We start from the raw sequence: 16,909 nt of genomic DNA on the forward strand, positions 1-16,909 counted from the left end.
GCTAAATACGTAAGTGAATATCATCAAACAGTTGTCACGCGTATTTGTTCACAGATATACTTGATACAGACGATAAAATATGCCTATTACAACATGCATCTGGTGTAAACTGAAATTGCAGCCCGTTGGAGGAGTGTTGGTATTATCGCTGATGAAATGACCATCAGCTCTAGAAAATCCTCCTGAGGCCCATTGACTGACGCTTAAAACCCTAGTGAATATAACCAAGTGGTTGTCACAAGTAATTGTCCTCTGGTCTGTTTGATGTGAACGATCAAAGTTCAATTTAACATTGAGAGTAATGGGCGCAAGCCAATGTTTTACCCTAGTCCTAAAATCGAGCCTCGTTCTGGGTTAGATAATCCGGAAACCGACTGTAAGAATAGACTTGGTCTCAGTACGTCTCACAAGAAAATAATTTAGCCAACACCCGAGCTTATAGTTGAATCTGATTTCTACGAGAGTTCTGAAACACTGTTTCTGATAGGGGAAGATGTGCGCATGTAACCTTGCAACGTTGGTAATTATGTTCTTAGCCAGGGCACCTGACTGATTTTTTTTTGTTTGTTTTTGTTATTTATTTATTCATTTATTTATTTATTATTATTACGATTAATATTATTATTATTATTATTATTATTGTTATTATTATTATTGAAACCGGGGCCTGGAAAACGACTCAGTGATGTATTAGTACTTGAGCCACCTCGTCATAAGCTAGCACCGCCAGCTACTGTGACATCCCGGTCTTCCTTGGATGAGCCCTTCCTTTCCCTAGATCAGTGCCAGTTAACTTCAAAACAGTGATAAGACAGGACAGCGGGATGACGCAACGTGACCTTTACCTTCAGAAAGTAGTGGTTTTCAAAGGCGGTTACAATTTATGCTTATAGGGTATCATTTCGAGTGAATATCGTCCAAGTGACATTGCTTGATAAGAGACAACCATCTTCTTGAAATGAGTGCATGAGACGCGGTGAGGCGTTTAATATAGCGGTACGTGTCAGGCAAGTCTGTTCGCAAAATAATATTAATAACAAATAGAAAAAAAAGCAAAAATTGAATTATCTGACTGTTTGAAGCGCCAGCTGTGATATAAGTCAGATAAAGCACTCTGCGCTGACCTTCACGCGAAATAGAGCAGATAATTGTCTCAGTTTCGCCTCGAAAATTATATTTGTTAATTGGCGTTGTGGTAAGCGCCTGGCACTTTATGTTAGATAAATATCATGCTGTCAGTCAGATGACAGACATTTCTTTATGTGTAAATATGTAGGGCGTCCTTCGTAGTCGGACAGGCGTTTAACATACGTGCGGACATTTTTTCTCGCATTCGAGTTGAAGCGAGTCGATCGAGGGCGTCGTTATTTATCCAGTTTTCCGATTGTCAAAATGTCTAAGCTTTTCCAGAATAGTTGGGGATTACTGAAAATTGTGCGGTCAAGTCAAGGTTTGGCACGGATCGTGTCATCTAACCAGATATTATTGAAGAAAGGTTTTCAACGTGGGTTAGTGCTGGAATATACACCATGTATTCAACCAGTCAGAGAACTGACCGGCCAAGTGACCGACCAACCGATACGCTTTAAGAAAGTAAGTAGAAATTAAGTAACCAAGTTATGGTGGCGATATATATATGCATGTCTACGGGCCGGATATATATATCCGAAAAATGTATTGCCGCTTGAGAGGGCTGGTAGCAGCCAGATGAGGTCAAGCGTAACAGCGACCGTTGCTGTGACTATAGACACTGCCATGATCGAGGGTCATTTGTGGGGCGTGTAACACTACAACTTTGGTCAAAAAGGTTGTCCCACCCCCAGTATCATGTGCTTTTATTTATAAATAATCACCTCACATGTGAAATTTGTTATAAATAGTGGTTTTCATTCCAGATACCATTACTAAAATGATTAATGGAACAAAAAATACAAACCTGCAATGAAGATATCAAAATTTAATATAATTTAATCACATTTAATACATGTACCGCCTTAAATCCGACGTCTCACTGTGATTTTCACACAGGAAAAGAAATGCCCATTAAATTGAAAAGACACCACCAAATGTCACCAAATTTACACACATTTAGCATTAGGGTGTGTTCGTTAAAGGTCACGTGTCTAATAGAGTGTGTGTCTACCGTGTTCGTGGCCTGCCTTCAACAAGGATAACTTGCCCCGTCCTCCGAACTTTGAGTGTCTGCAGCAAATCACTCAGCAGCCGAGAGCTGTGTGCAAGTGCATTTCCACGATGACGTCTGCAGTATCCCTGAAGTCATCTCTTGTAAATGAATTGAGATATTTGTTGAGAATGTTTCAATGAATTGCCCAAACAATGTTCTTTTCCGGAAAGAACAATGTACTAAAATCATGGGCATGGAATGCTCTGCAAACGTCGACTGAGCTGACACCTCAGGCGATACTGTCCTGCACACAACTTCCAAAAAGCATTCTGCAACATGTCTACGGGCCCTAATTTAACCATCTAAGGCATACAAGAAATACCTATATTTTTAACAAAACCAACTTGTTCCTAATGATGGTTAACCAAGTTCTGGTAGTTCTGTGGTTACTGAACCTAACATTACCAACTGATACCTCATTCCATCTGCAAGAGGGGACTTCAGGGGTGATCCAGGCTTAATCATGACAGCACACTTGCACACAGTTCTCGTCTGATGAGTGATTTGTTGCAGAAACCCAATATTCTGAGGCTGAAGAAACTATATCCAATCCAGAGGAGGACCAAACTCCAAATAGCCCGGACCAATTCCGCCAAAGTTTTAAGAAAACATGGGACAATATAAAAAAACAGAATTGTTATCCTTGTTGACGACAGCAGCGCCGTCTACAGGAGCTAATAACAGTATGCGGTAAAACACTCACGTTAATAAACACGTAACTTTTAACGAGCACGCCCTAATGCTAAATTTGGTGACATTTGGTGTTGTATTTTCAATTAAATGGACATTTATTTGCCTCTGTGAAAGTCAAATCACAGTGAATCACAGTTGAACATCGGATTTGAGGGGGGTAGATATGATAAATGTGAATAAATGGTATTAAATATGGATATATCACCGCTAGTTTGTATTTTCTGTACCACTATTCGTGTTAGTTATGGCATCTGGAATGAAAATCACTATTTATAACAAATTTCACATGTGAGGTGATCATTTATGAATAAAGGCACATGAAACTGGGGGTGGGACAACCTTTTTGACCAATGTTGTATACAAACGATAATTTTTAAAATATGGAGATCCAAAATATCGCGGGCGGTGGGCAACGGGGATGATACAGAAATTAAAGATCGGGCGGTTGCAATTAAATGATAGCATCTTTCAGCTACAGGCTGTGCGTTTAACTAGTAACTAGCATATGAATCGAGTTGAGTCGAATCGAGAATGTTGAAAAATGTCTAATCTTTCGAAACTATTAAGCATTACTAAATACTATTAAGGATTACATTCAGCTCGGGAATTAGTACGGACTAGCATTATACTGAAACTATTAACTGCAATGTAAAGGTTTATATCCAATGATGTTTATGAAAGTAAACACTTATTGATTTATTATTTATATTTAACAATTATGTTAATGTGCGGAGCTGCTGTGCGGAGGTTGATTTGCGGGAGGGGGGGGGGCGTAGTTTATTGAACCCCCTCCTGTAACCGGAGGGGTTAGGATTCACAATATTTATGAATAGTTTGTGATCACTAAAATGTAGAATAACCCAAAGAAATAAGTATCATGATGCAGATAACAAAAGGACAAAGTACCGTATCGGAACTAATGTGAATAAAATAGGTTTTGCATTGTACATGTACCTGTTAGGTATCTTTTTTTTCGGGCAATACACATTGACCTATTTATCAACATCCCAGATGCCGATGGATTACCCTCAGATTACTGCATCTGATCACTGGAGACGAAAAATACGCACGGTTCTCAATCGATTGGGAGCGAACGACGACGGCTTCGTTACAAAGGAAGACTTCGAGAGGAGCGCCAGGCGCGTAGCCGAGTATCTGAAACTTAATGGTATATTTTGATATATTTTTGATTTTGCTTTATGCACATTTCTCAAAAGAATGTTCTTGCATTAATTGTGATCACTTACTTCCTCGACCCATCTCTCTCTTTTTCTTTTTTGCATCCATCTCTGTTTCTCTCTCATAGATGTCATTTTTGTCAAAGCTTTATTTTGAAATGCTCTGAAACATCAATTTTTATTTTCTTTTTATCATAAGCTGTGTAATATGTAAAAACGTATGCCACCTGTTTTAGATCAACAAGCAGCAAATATACTGAAACAGCGCCTTGACATATGGGAATTCGTCCCTAAAGGTCCTAAGGACCCTACTAAAGCAATTCAGAAGGAATACGTGGGATTTGATCCTTCGGTCCTTAATCAAATTACCTACCGGAAAGAGTTCTTCCCAATGGTGGTATCCGTGGGTTTCAAGGTCATGGACATTGATGGTGATGGTCGCATTTCAAAGGAAGAACACGCTGCTTACTTCTACAGCGTAAACGTCCCTGTTGAAGAATCGAAGAAGGTGTTTGATGTGATGGACGCCAACAAAGACGGCTTCATATCCATTGATGAGTACGCGCATGCGTATGCAGAGTTTCTTTTCACCGAGGATCCAAATAACAAATATAATGGGTTTTTCGGTCCTTTGGTTGATTAAAGGACTTGTTTGAAGAAGTCAGTAATAGGACGCAGGTGGAACAGTGAGATCCAAATAAGAAATATAACGAGACTTTGGCCTTTATGTAAATTTGCATGTAAATTTGATAAAGGTAGCATAATAATATTATAGATTTATTATTTAATTTAACAACGGTTAATGGAAGATCAAACTCTTCGTAAATACGTTTGGTTCATTGTATAACAAAACGCTACTGTAAAATTAACGCCTTTTCACTAAGAGAGTAAAAAAAAAGCGGTACAACTGTAATGATATTCTGTGTAATGTTCTTCAAAACGTTTATGCCACACGTAACTTACATATAGCCCGTTTTCACAAGATTGTGTTGTTTGGTAGCTAAGAGGGCGTTTGAAGCAGCGGGCTCCGTGTAGTTGACTGTCTTACTAAAAGGCCAGAATACTGTAATGGTTACTAATCCATCACATACCCATAGTCACATTCTTAGCACACCATACCTGTCTTCATAAAGATTATTATCAATATAGTATCCTTAGCATTATAGCAATACTGTTTTTCGTGGTACATGGACAATATATATGATGTTACTTAGGGAGATGAATAAACAGCATTTTACAACATTTTTGACAGGATTTTGTTTATTCTCTACGGCACGGCTGGTGCAACCACCATTTTATAAGCACAGCTCAATAATATGTAATGGGCTTGATCCAAGTACTTCTGCGTTAAAGCACCCTGGCTATAAACACACATATTGAAGGGGATGGGGGGGGGTACACCTGATCTCAATTCAATTAGCAGCCTTAAGTAAAGCCCCAGTCACAAATCAGTTGCGATGCGTCAGGGATGGGTAAAACCCGGGAAATTTTAACAAAATCTTGAGACAGATGTCACGATTTTGCACCCGTCGGAGGCGCTCTCCGGACGCCTGCGGGTTGTCGCAGATTTTTTAGACATCGCCACACCCGTCGCGGTCCCCAACTTTGAACTTAAGATTTTAAGATTGCTCGCAAGATTTTTCACCCATTTTGGGCATCCCAGACACAATCTCCGATGACCTACGATGCCCTCCGATTAATCGGAGGCGTCCTCCGAATATATACCCATATATAACCACATATACCCAGGGGGAAAAAATTACGAGAAAAGACGCTCGCAGATATCGTCTCCGATCGCCTCCGATGCAATCGGAGGCTAATTCCACGATTTTTCGACAAAACCGGGTCAAAATCCTTGAAAAAATCTCAGACAATGTGACTGCTCCACTTTTATTAGGATTATTGCTAGGATTGTTCAAGGATTCTTTATTTTCTACGACGACCCCCGGCCAAAACTAATCCCCGACAGATCGCCGACATTGTGACTGGGCCTTAAGTCAGTTGTTTGAAATTGATAGTGAATACCATGTCTCCATTCCCCCCGAATCTGTGACATGTATGAGCTGGATGAACTTTCTTTGTAAAGTTTTATGAAGAAAGAGTGTACCTTAAGTCTGTATAATGGTACTTTTAATGCACAAAGACATGGTTTAAGTTTAAGCAAATAAATACGTTTGGGTTGTTTATTTTCCCATCAGCTTAAAACAATCACTAGAATAATAACTTGCAGGTATTACATGTATTTTGGTGTGTATTGCGGTATCATAAGTCGCCGACAAATTTGACAAGAATCTTTTACGGATTCCAGGAGCTATGATTTTCATTCCCAGAAAAAAGGAAAATAATATATTTATAAATAAATTAATAATCGCAGCAGATTTGTGGCTTTGGCTGGCCATTGTAATGAAGTGAGGTGTAAATCATGATGTACGGCTACCCTCTACCACCGCCGCAGATTATAATCAGATTAACTAAGTGGCTTTTCTCCAGCTCGAGAGCAAAGAATCGTGTCATGAATTTGACAAAGACACATCTTTGTTTGTTTGGAGGAAAATCAATCTGTGGCCCTGATAGAGGACCATATACCGGTACAGCAAGTCGTGGGTGATTGCTTTTGTTTATATTGGAATAATGCTAGGTGATATATACATAGCCCTGCCATAAATAATGCTTACCAAACCAGTTCTTCTGTTCAACATGACCTTCGCTCTTACCCATATTTTAGGGGATTGCATCAGTGAACACCCTTAGATAAATGCATCATTGATAGTTAACTCACGTTCACATTACAACATATACTACAGTTAGTCGGCGGTCTTACATAAGGAGATTTTACGGCATTGGCGTGAGGTTAAAAAAGAACAGAAAGAGATTAATTTTTTTATCTTTGATATATCCGTGTTCACGGTGGTCATCATGTCTAAGATTTTCCAAACTAGCAGAGGGCTACTAAAAATAACGCAATCATGTCGGGGATTAGCAATGACTATCCCAGCGAGGCGAAGATTAGGGGAAATTGTGCAGCAAGGGTTAGTCCCGGAATTCGCACCATTTTGGCAACCTATCCGGGGAATGGCGAACCAAGCAGTGCGCTTTAAAAAGGTAAGTAGACTGATCCAAATAAATACAGGCATGTAAAAAAAAAAAAAATATATATATATATATATATATATATATATATATATATATATATATATATATATATATATATATATATATATATATACCACTGTTTTTGTTTGCTAGTAGGGTTTTTTTTTCTATCGTACCTGTCATTTAAGTGGATTTGGTAATGAGGATTGTAACTGCTTAAATTGTATCTAATTGACGCCTCGACCAAATTTTTTTGTCTAACATTATCCGCAATCAGTTTTATGCATTTATCCTCTTAAGAATGATATACAGCTGACCAAAACCTCTCCTATACACTCTACTAAACCCCACTTTACACTGGATGGTGTCCTTTCTGCGTCCGCACAAAGAACGGAGGATGGTCGCTGCAAGGTCGCTCAAGGTACACAGAGAGGGCGCATTGCTGTGGTCGCAACAAGGATGCACAGGCATCGCCGTGTTTACAGAATGAACACTCGATGATCGGCCAGTACTTGACATGTAAAATATTATTTCTTTTTGTTTAAATCTCAAACGGGACATCTGAGGCTAACAGTTACTAGTGGTCTAATACCAGCCTCCAACTGGTATTTTTTTAAATTCCTAAACCGATCCATTTTTGGAGGCAATTTTAGAATGAACATTTGTTTCTTTTAAAGATGCAGTTCTTGTCGCAGTTTTTGCAGAATTCGTCTGTTGAAAATGGATTCCAACATTCTGTGTTGTGTCAGTCGGCCTTTTTCGTCTTGAGCACCTCTCCATCCTTCTTAAAAGGCCAACAATGGTCATCTGGCTTTTTATCAGTCCATGCAGAACTTGCATTACTGTAGTTAAAAAAAGTGTATTCCTAATTATTTGTTTTGTTTTCTGGAGATGTTCTTGATTGGACAGCCGGGTTACTACTGATGGAAAAATATAAATGTAGAATATATCGAAAGACGCCCAAACAACGCTCATCTGTCTAGCAGGAGGCAGAAAGGTCGTAGAATGGTCACCAGTGGTCGCCAATGATGATACAGAGAACGCAACGGGGATGCTCAATCGTCGTTCAAACATCAGGCCTACCCAACTACCAGACTCGGCACTAAATGATCCCGAATTCATCGGTAGATTGGACCACACTACCCGTTTTCATGGTGTGTGTCAGTACGTATTTCACAGTATCATACCCTGGAACAAATTTTGAGATGAGATGCACTACTTTCCAACCCAGCTGAGAATCATCACTATCATGTTGTGTACTAGGCAAGAGCGGTGTCGAATCTGATACTTCGAAGCGCGTACTGACGCACACCTTGAAAACAGGTAGTGTGGTCCTATATAACGGTGAATTCAGGACCATTCGGTGCCGAGTGAATGTGCCCAGTTAATGAATATTTCTTCGTTTGTCTACTCTTTCAATTTTAATATCTGTCATTACGACATTTCTTTATTATATTTGTTTTACAGGATATGACACTTACATGACATTCTCTTTAATTTCAGGCAATACTTAGCATTATTATAGTTTATTTCAGTTTTGGGTTCCTCAACTTACTGCTTTTATCATTTCAGATGATGCATCATAATTCTGTTCATAAGAATACCTGTTCTATTTCACCCACTACCTCCTTGCAATGTCAAACACCGTTGACAGTGCATATGTGCTTTGAAAGTGACAAGCAGTTATTAAGATTATGATAAACCAAACTAACTGGAGATCTTTTGGTTCAAATCCTTTTTCAACTTGCAGAGCATGCATTTTGTGAACTGCTTCTTGATAAATCGCCTAAATGAAAGTCCTAATCACTAGCATCTCAACATTCTTCTTCAAAATGATCTTGTCACTTGATAGTGTGGTTACATTGGCAATCAAAGTTTCAGTAGTACAGATGGCAAAATGGTAGATGTTTTTTAAGTAAATATATCTTGATATGGCTTAAGGAATTATGTAATAAGGATGCGCCAACAGTTCTTAGTTATATATGTTTTCGGGGTGGAGAGTCAGGCCTACCCAACTACCAGGCTTGGCACCGAATGATCCCGATTTCGCTGGTATATATCGGACCACACTGCCCGTTTTCAAGGTGTGCGTCACAGTATCATACCCCGGAACAAATTCTGAGATGAGATGCATTAATTTTCAACCCCGCTCAGAATCATCGCTACCACATAGCGTACTAGGCAAGAGCGGTGTCGCATCTGATACTTGCGCCAAGCGCGTACTGACGCACACCTTGAAATTGGGTAGCGTGGTCCGATTTGCACAGGGGGCGCAGACTCATTTATACTGAGACACAATTGCCTTGGCGACCGCTGAGCGTCGTGACCTCATTTTTGATCGTAGAAAGAACGCGGAAAGGATGCCGTCCAGTGTAAAGGGGTCTTTAATAAGATTAGTAGATTAGATATGAAGAAAGAAAGACCATCCATGATAATCGTAATCAGAAGTCAAACACACTCTCCGGCCTGTTTGACTTTAGAGGTCGACAATATACATTTGTTACGTTCGTTTCTGCAGTTGGCGATTTTTAAAATAATAATAAATTTTACTTGCATGTATTAAAACTGGGCCAGCATATCACGTTTTCCCGTGCGCATGCAGGTATACCAATACTTAATCTGCATTTGCATGTGCTGAAAATTATTTCAGGCTCCAATAGATTACCCTCTGCTAACTGGCTCAGACCACTGGAGACGGAAGAAACGCACGGTTTTCAGGCGCATGGACACCAATGGAGACGGTTTCATTACAAAGGAAGACTTCGAAACAAGTGCCAGACGAGTTGCCGAGTATCTGAAGCTTAATGGTAATTGTAATATTAATGGTAATGCTAAAATCCAGTTGCATGTAGGACCCATCAGGGTATTTATTATTTAAGTTATGTTTTCTTTTGTATATATATATATATAGCTCTTATCTTATCTTATCCTATATCTTCTTCTCCTCTCTCTTATTCACGCTACGACTCTCTCTGTCTGTCTCTCACTCACACGTAAACAAGTACACTCAGAGAGAGAGAGAGTGAGAGACGCACACACGAACCCACACACACACACCCTAGGCGGTTACGTAAATCTGAAAACTTCTCTCCCGACTTACAGATGTACAAGCAGAACATATTCTAAATCAACGTCTTGCAATATGGGAACTCGTTTCTAATGCAACACAAGATACAACCAGGGTATCAGAGGAAGAATTCGTTGGCTCATCAGTACCGATAGTGAACCAAAGCTACTACCGACAAGACTTTCTACCCATGTGGGTATCCGTGGAATTTAATACAACGGACATTGACGGGGATGGTCTTATTTCAAAGGAAGAGCACAAGGCTTTTTTCTACAGTGTTAACGTCCCTGTGGAAGAGTCGAAAAATGTCTTTGATGCTATGGACAGCAACAAAGATGGCTTCATATGCATTGAAGAATTTGCGCATGCATCTGCTGAGTTCTTTCTTACTGAGGAGCCAGACAATCCATTCAATGAATTTTTCGGTCCACTGGTTGATTAGGAACTTGTAGTTTGATTTAACGAAGATATATTAAATTGCCTATTTGTCATGATCACTTGAGAGACAGAGAAAGAGAGCATGTGTTGCTTTCATTTCATTTAATAGTTTAATACCCATCTACTGTGTTCAACCATAATGTTTCTAGGATTTGAAATGTGCCATAAGGCAATTTGCAATTGAGTAACTTCCAGATTAATATTTCAAAGTATCTCTGAAGCTAGTGAGCTTGTATTAATGTTCAAATAAAGGAGATGGGAGTTTACGCAATCTTTTTTAGTTGACTGAATACTGCTACTGAATATCATGCCCATATTCTAGGTACATGTACATATACTGGTACCGGTATGGAGCTTCTAAATGTACCTGTACCTCCATAACTTTCAGCTTCTCCTCTTTTGTAAAGTTACCCTATTGCGTTGAAATACTACAATGTTTTATTGCGAAAGTCAGAAATGTGTAATTTTTAACCAATAAAAAATCACACCCGCTGTGTGCTTTTGTGCCATTAATTGAAGAACTTCTATCAATTAAGATTTTTCCTGTGATTTTCAGCAAGTCCTGGACTATCTTTATTGATTATAAAAAGATCGTGCAACCATACTATATGAGTCGCCAAACTAGTTTCTGTGTTAAACTACCCTCTTATTTTGGTCAACTGCATCGCTGAACACCCTTTGTTGAAAAGATTGCTGCCAGCTGCCTCATGCACGTTCACTTAAACATTTTTTCAGCCCACTAAAACTATCTGTTACTTAAAGCCTCGTTCACAAATGGACGCACGAATTTTAGGATTGTATGTCCCCCACGAATTTTGAGTGCAGCGGAGGCCGTGGAGTTCGTAGAGGTTAAAGAAACGTTTAAATGGAAAGATTAAAAAATGTATTGATTACTTGTACATGATTTACTGTAATGAGTTCTTTGCCTGTGTAGCATTTCATTTTTCTTTAATATATTAGTTTAAAGTTAATACTGACAACAAACTGTTGATATGGTTTTCTGGAGGTGTTTTTTTTCTTTTGAATGACTTTTTATTTCAGATTTCATATTATTGACTAAAATACCTCACAACAGAAGACTGGATATTTGTGTCACTCGATGACAAACTTTTTTGATGAATAAAGCCAAAAAGATTTTTCTTTGCACTAAAAATAACAATGATAAAAAAACTCCATATTAAGTATTAATTCTGTGCATGCATTCACTCATACAAGCATGGGCATCCGCAGGGGGGTCAACGAGGTCACTTGACCCCCCCCCCCGGAATTTTGAAGCTGCATTTTTATTGTGGGTAACCAGCCAATCATTATCTCCCCCTTCAATGACTTTGACCCCCCCCCCCCCCCCCCCCCCGGGAAATTTTCTGCAGACGCCCAAGCATACAAGGGGTATCATAAAGATGCAAAACGGCCAACAACCTCACTGTATAGCAAAAATTGACAGTATAAATGATAGTGAAAATGACAAAAGCATGCACTGTAAATTTAGTCCAAAGTCAAGAATCGACCATTTACCTTCTTGTGCTTGGATTGTTTTGGTTGTTTGTGGCAAAAACGTTTTTGGGGAAAAAATTGAATGATAACACCTTTTTCGTGTAAGGGTAGTCTTGAAATGTGCTGCGAACAGCACAATAGTACTTTTGATGTATAAAGACATGGATTCAAATTTTGCAATAAATACGTTTAAGGTGTTTATTTTCCCATCAACTTTAAAAAAAACTGCTAGAATACTAACTTGCAGGTATCATTTTGGTGTGCATTACGGTTTCAAAAGTTGCCGAAAAATGTGAAAAGATTCCGTGATTGACTGTGTGAGAAAAAAATAAAAAAATAAATGAATAAATAAATTGTCGCAGCAGCTGTGTAGTTTTTGCTGGTCACTGTAATTAGTGAGGTGTAAATCTGTAAATTTACCTTCTACCACTGCCGCAGATTAATCAGATTAACTCGTGAACTTTTCTTCAGAGCGAGAGCAGAGAATCGTGTCATGAGTTAGCCAGAGATACATCTGTGTATGCTTGGAGGAAAACCAGTCTTTTGACCCTGGGAGAGGATAATATACAGCAAGACAAGGATGATTGCTTTGTTTTTGTTGAGATGATACGATGTAATATATATATGTCCCTGAGATAAATAATGCTTACAAAACCAGTTCTTCTGTTCAACATGACCTTCGCTCCAACGCATATTTTGGGGGTTTGCATCAGTGAACACCCTTAGATAAATGATTCATTGGTAGTTGTCTCGCGTTTACTTTACATTATATAGTTCAGTTTGTACAGTCTAAGTAAGATAGGAGGAGTTTTACAACATCGGTGTGAAGTTAAAAATTGTTTTCTGTCACGGTGGTCATCATGTCTAAGATTTTCCAGTCTAGTAAAGGGTTACTAAAAATAACGCAGTCATGTCGAGGATTAGCAAGGGTGACCCCAGGGAGGCAGGGATTACGGGAAATTTTGCAGCCAGGGTCGAGTCGGGCATTAGCAAGGGTTATCCCAGCTAGCCGCAGATTAGGGACAATTGTGCATGGACTTTTAACGGAATCTCCAATTCTTCAACCTGTCCGGAAACTGGCAAACCAACCAGTGCGCTTTAAAAAAGTAAGTAGGCTGAACCAATTCAAGACAGACGTGAAAAATGTTTCGGTTTGCAAGTAGGCGTTTTTATATCGTGCATGTAAATTCTGGTGATGAGGATACATGTAGTAACTACCAATGCTCAAATTGTGGCTCACTGGTGCCACGGCTGAACTGTTACCTTTTAGTGTAATATTATATCTGCATATCACGTTTTTCCCGTGCGCATGCAGATAGACCAATACTTAATTTGCATTGCTAAATATCATTTGCATGTGCTAAAAATATTTCAGGCTCCAATAGATTACCCCCCGGTAACTGGATCAGACCACTGGAGACGCAAGTTGCGCACGATTTTCAAGTGTCTGGACAGCAATGGAGACGGTTTCATTACGAAGGAAGACTTCGAGACAAGTGCCAGACGAGTTGCCGAGTATCTTGAACTTAATGGTAATTGTAATATTAATGGTAATGTTAAAATACAACCACGTGTATATGTACATATAGGACCCATCTGGGTATAAATTATACAAGTTGTTTTTTCTTTTGCTACTCTAAGCAGTTTTATGCTGTAAAAACCCGGTTCATAACACAGTTTCTTTCTCTCCTCTCTCTTTCTCACATTAGGTCTCTCTCTCCCTATCTCTCCCTCTCTCTTTCTCTCTCTCTCTCTCTCTCTCTCTCTCTCACACAAACACACACGATGGACGGTTATGTAAATCTGATAAATCTGAAAACTTCCCTCACGTTTTGCAGATGAACAAGCAGAACATATTCTAAATCAACGTCTTGCAATATGGGACCTCATTTATAATGCTTCACAAAATACATCCAAGATGACAGAGGAAGAATACGTTGGCTCCTGTCTATCCATAATTAACCAAAGCAGCCACCGACAGGAGTTTTTCCACATGATGGTATCTGTGGATTTTGAAGCCATGGACATTGACGGGGATGGTCTTATTTCAAAGGAAGAGCACAAGGCTTTTTTCCACAGTGTTAACGTCCCTGTGGTAGAGTCGAAAAATGTCTTTGATGCTATGGACAGCGACAAAGATGGCTTCATATGCATTGAAGAATTCGCGCATGCGTATGCTGAGTTCTTTCTTACTGAGGAGCCAGACAACTCGTTCAATGAATTTTTCGGTCCACTGGTTGATTAGGAACTCGTCGTTTGAGTTAACGAAGGTATATAAAATTGTTTATTTGTCATGATCACTTGAGAGAAAGAGAGAATGTGTTGCTTTCGTTTCATGCAATACCGGTATTTTAAAACCCACCTTACTTTTTTAACAATAAAGTTTCTAGGAATTGAAATGTGGCATAAAGCAATTTGCAATTGAGTAACTCTCAGATTAATATTCCAGAAGTATTTCCGAAGCTAGTGGGCTTGTTTTAATGTTCACATAAAGGAGATGGGAATGTATGCAAATTTTTTTTTTATTTGGCTGACTACTGTACCATATCCCGGTCGAGTACATAACGGTTTAGAGCTTCACCTTCATAACTTTCAGCTTCTCCTCTTTTGTAATGTAACCACTATAGCGTTGAAATACTACATTACTTAGAGAATTAGGACTTAACTTCATCTACCAGCTGGTCCTAGATACAGATTGGGGATAATAGTATAGCTGCACACACAGCATAAGTAATAGAGTATTGAGCAGCTTTTTTTTAGTTTCTTTATTTTTTCTTTTCTTTTTTTTATTGCGAGTGTCAGAAATGTGTTATTTTAATCAATAAAAAAATCACTGTGTGTACTTTTGTGCCATTAATTGAAAAACTTCTATCAATTAAAAATATTCTTGCGATTTTCAGCAAGTCCTGGACTATCTTTATTTATTATAAAAATATCGTGCAACCATACTATATGAATTGCCAAACTAGTTTCTGTGTTAAACTACCCTCTTATTTTGATCAACTGCATCGCTGAACACCCTTTGTTGAAAAGATTGCTGCCAGCTGCCTCATGCACGTTCACTTAAACATTTTTTCAGCCCACTATAACTATCTGTTACTTAAAGCCTCGTTCACAACTGGACGCACGAATTTTAGGATTGTATGTCCCCTACGAATTTTGAGTGCAGCGGAGGCCGTGGAGTTCGTAGAGGTTAAAGAAACGTTTAAATGGAAAGATTAAAAAATGTATTGATTACTTGTTCATGATTTACTGTAATGAGTTCTTTGCCTGTATACCATTTCATTTTTCTTTAATATATTAGCTTAAAGTTAACACTGACAACAAACTGTTGATATTGTTTTCTGGAGGTGCTTTTTTCTTTTGAATGACTTCTTATTTCAGATTTCATATTATTGACCAAAATACCTCACAATAGAAGACTGGATATTTGTGTCACTCGATGACAGACTGAATAAAGCCAAAAATATTTTTATTTGCACTAACAATAACAATGATAAAAATATTCGATATTAAGTATTAATTCTGTACATGCATTCACTCATGCAAGCATGGGCATCCGCAGGGGGGGGGTCAAAGGGGTCACTTGACCCCCCCCCCCCCCCCCCCCCCCCCGCCGAGGAATTTCGAAACTGCATTTTTATTGCGGGTACCCAGCCAATCATTATCTCCCCCTTCAATGACTTTGACCCCCCCCCCTTGAAAATTTTCTGCGGACGCCCATGCATACAGGGGATATCATAAAGATGCAAAACCGCCAACAACCACGCTGAGTAGGAAAAATTGACAGTATAAATGATAGTGAAAATGACAAAAGCATGCGCTGTAAATTTAGTCCAAAGTCAAGCATCGACCATTTACCTTCTTGTACCTGGATTGTTTTGGTCGTTTGTGGCAAAAACGTTTTTTGGGGAAAAAATTGAATGATAACACCTTTTTCGTGCATGGGTAGTCTTGAAATGTGCTGCGAACAGCACAAAAGTACTTTTGATGTATAAAGACATGGATTCAAATTTTGCAATAAATACGATTAAGGTGTTTATTTTCCCATCAACTTTAAAAAACTGCTAGAATACTAACTTGCAGGTATCATTTTGGTGTGCATTACGGTTTCAAAAGTTACCGAAAAATGTGACAAGATTCCGTGATTGTCTGTGAGAGAAAAAAAAAATAAATGAATAAATAAATTGTCGCAGCAGCTGTGTAGTTTTTGCTGGTCACTGTAATTAGTGAGGTGTAAATCATGATGTAGTGCTACCTTCTACCACTGCCGCAGATTAATCAGATTAACTACACTTTTCTCCAGAGCGAGAGCAGAGAGTCGTTCCATGAGTTAGCCAGAGATACATCTGTATATGTTTGGAGGAAAATCAGTCTTTGACCCTGGGAGAGGATAATATACAGCAAGTCAAGGATGATTGCCTTGTTTATTTTGAGATAATACGAGGTAATATATACATGTCCCTGCCATAAATAATGCTTACCAAACCACTTCTTCTGTTCAACATGACCTTCGCTCTTACCCATATTTTAGGGGATTGCATCAGTGAACACCGTGAGATAAATGTACAATTTATTTTCTCACGTTCACTTTACATCATATCCACGTAGTACAGTTTGTACAGTCTAAGATAGGAAGAGTTTTACGGCATCGGCGTGAAGTTAAAAATTGTTTTCTGTCACGATGGTCATCATTAAGATTTTCCAGGCTAGTAAAGGGTTACTAAAACTAAAGCAGTCATGTCGAGGATTAGCAAGGTT

General features: G+C 38.8%; 3 protein-coding genes across 3 annotated transcripts; all 3 read left to right on the forward strand.

The window, feature by feature from the left end:
• The first annotated feature begins 675 nt into the window (after positions 1–675).
• Positions 676–5,303, forward strand: LOC106156864 (luciferin-binding protein). Its single transcript, XM_087012956.1, has 4 exons — positions 676–996; positions 1,411–1,593; positions 3,890–4,046; positions 4,293–5,303. Exons 1-4 carry the CDS (start codon positions 967–969, stop codon positions 4,697–4,699), a joined length of 777 nt encoding a protein of 258 aa, XP_086869082.1. The 5' UTR covers positions 676–966; the 3' UTR covers positions 4,700–5,303.
• Positions 5,304–6,497: 1,194 nt separating this feature from the next.
• On the forward strand, positions 6,498–11,618 carry LOC106156874 (sarcoplasmic calcium-binding protein). The gene is made up of 3 exons (XM_013532304.2): positions 6,498–7,158; positions 9,800–9,956; positions 10,252–11,618. The coding sequence occupies exons 1-3, from the start codon at positions 6,973–6,975 to the stop codon at positions 10,656–10,658; spliced, it is 750 nt and encodes a 249-aa protein (XP_013387758.2). The 5' UTR covers positions 6,498–6,972; the 3' UTR covers positions 10,659–11,618.
• Positions 11,619–12,814: 1,196 nt separating this feature from the next.
• On the forward strand, positions 12,815–15,337 carry LOC106156870 (sarcoplasmic calcium-binding protein). Its single transcript, XM_013532300.2, has 3 exons — positions 12,815–13,254; positions 13,524–13,680; positions 13,987–15,337. The coding sequence occupies exons 1-3, from the start codon at positions 13,009–13,011 to the stop codon at positions 14,391–14,393; spliced, it is 810 nt and encodes a 269-aa protein (XP_013387754.2). The 5' UTR covers positions 12,815–13,008; the 3' UTR covers positions 14,394–15,337.
• The last annotated feature ends 1,572 nt before the right edge of the window (positions 15,338–16,909 follow it).

The sequence above is a fragment of the Lingula anatina genome, chromosome 5 (assembly GCF_051362555.1).
Source record: "Lingula anatina isolate TDL-2025a chromosome 5, LinAna3.0, whole genome shotgun sequence".
Lineage (NCBI taxonomy): Eukaryota > Metazoa > Brachiopoda > Lingulata > Lingulida > Lingulidae > Lingula > Lingula anatina.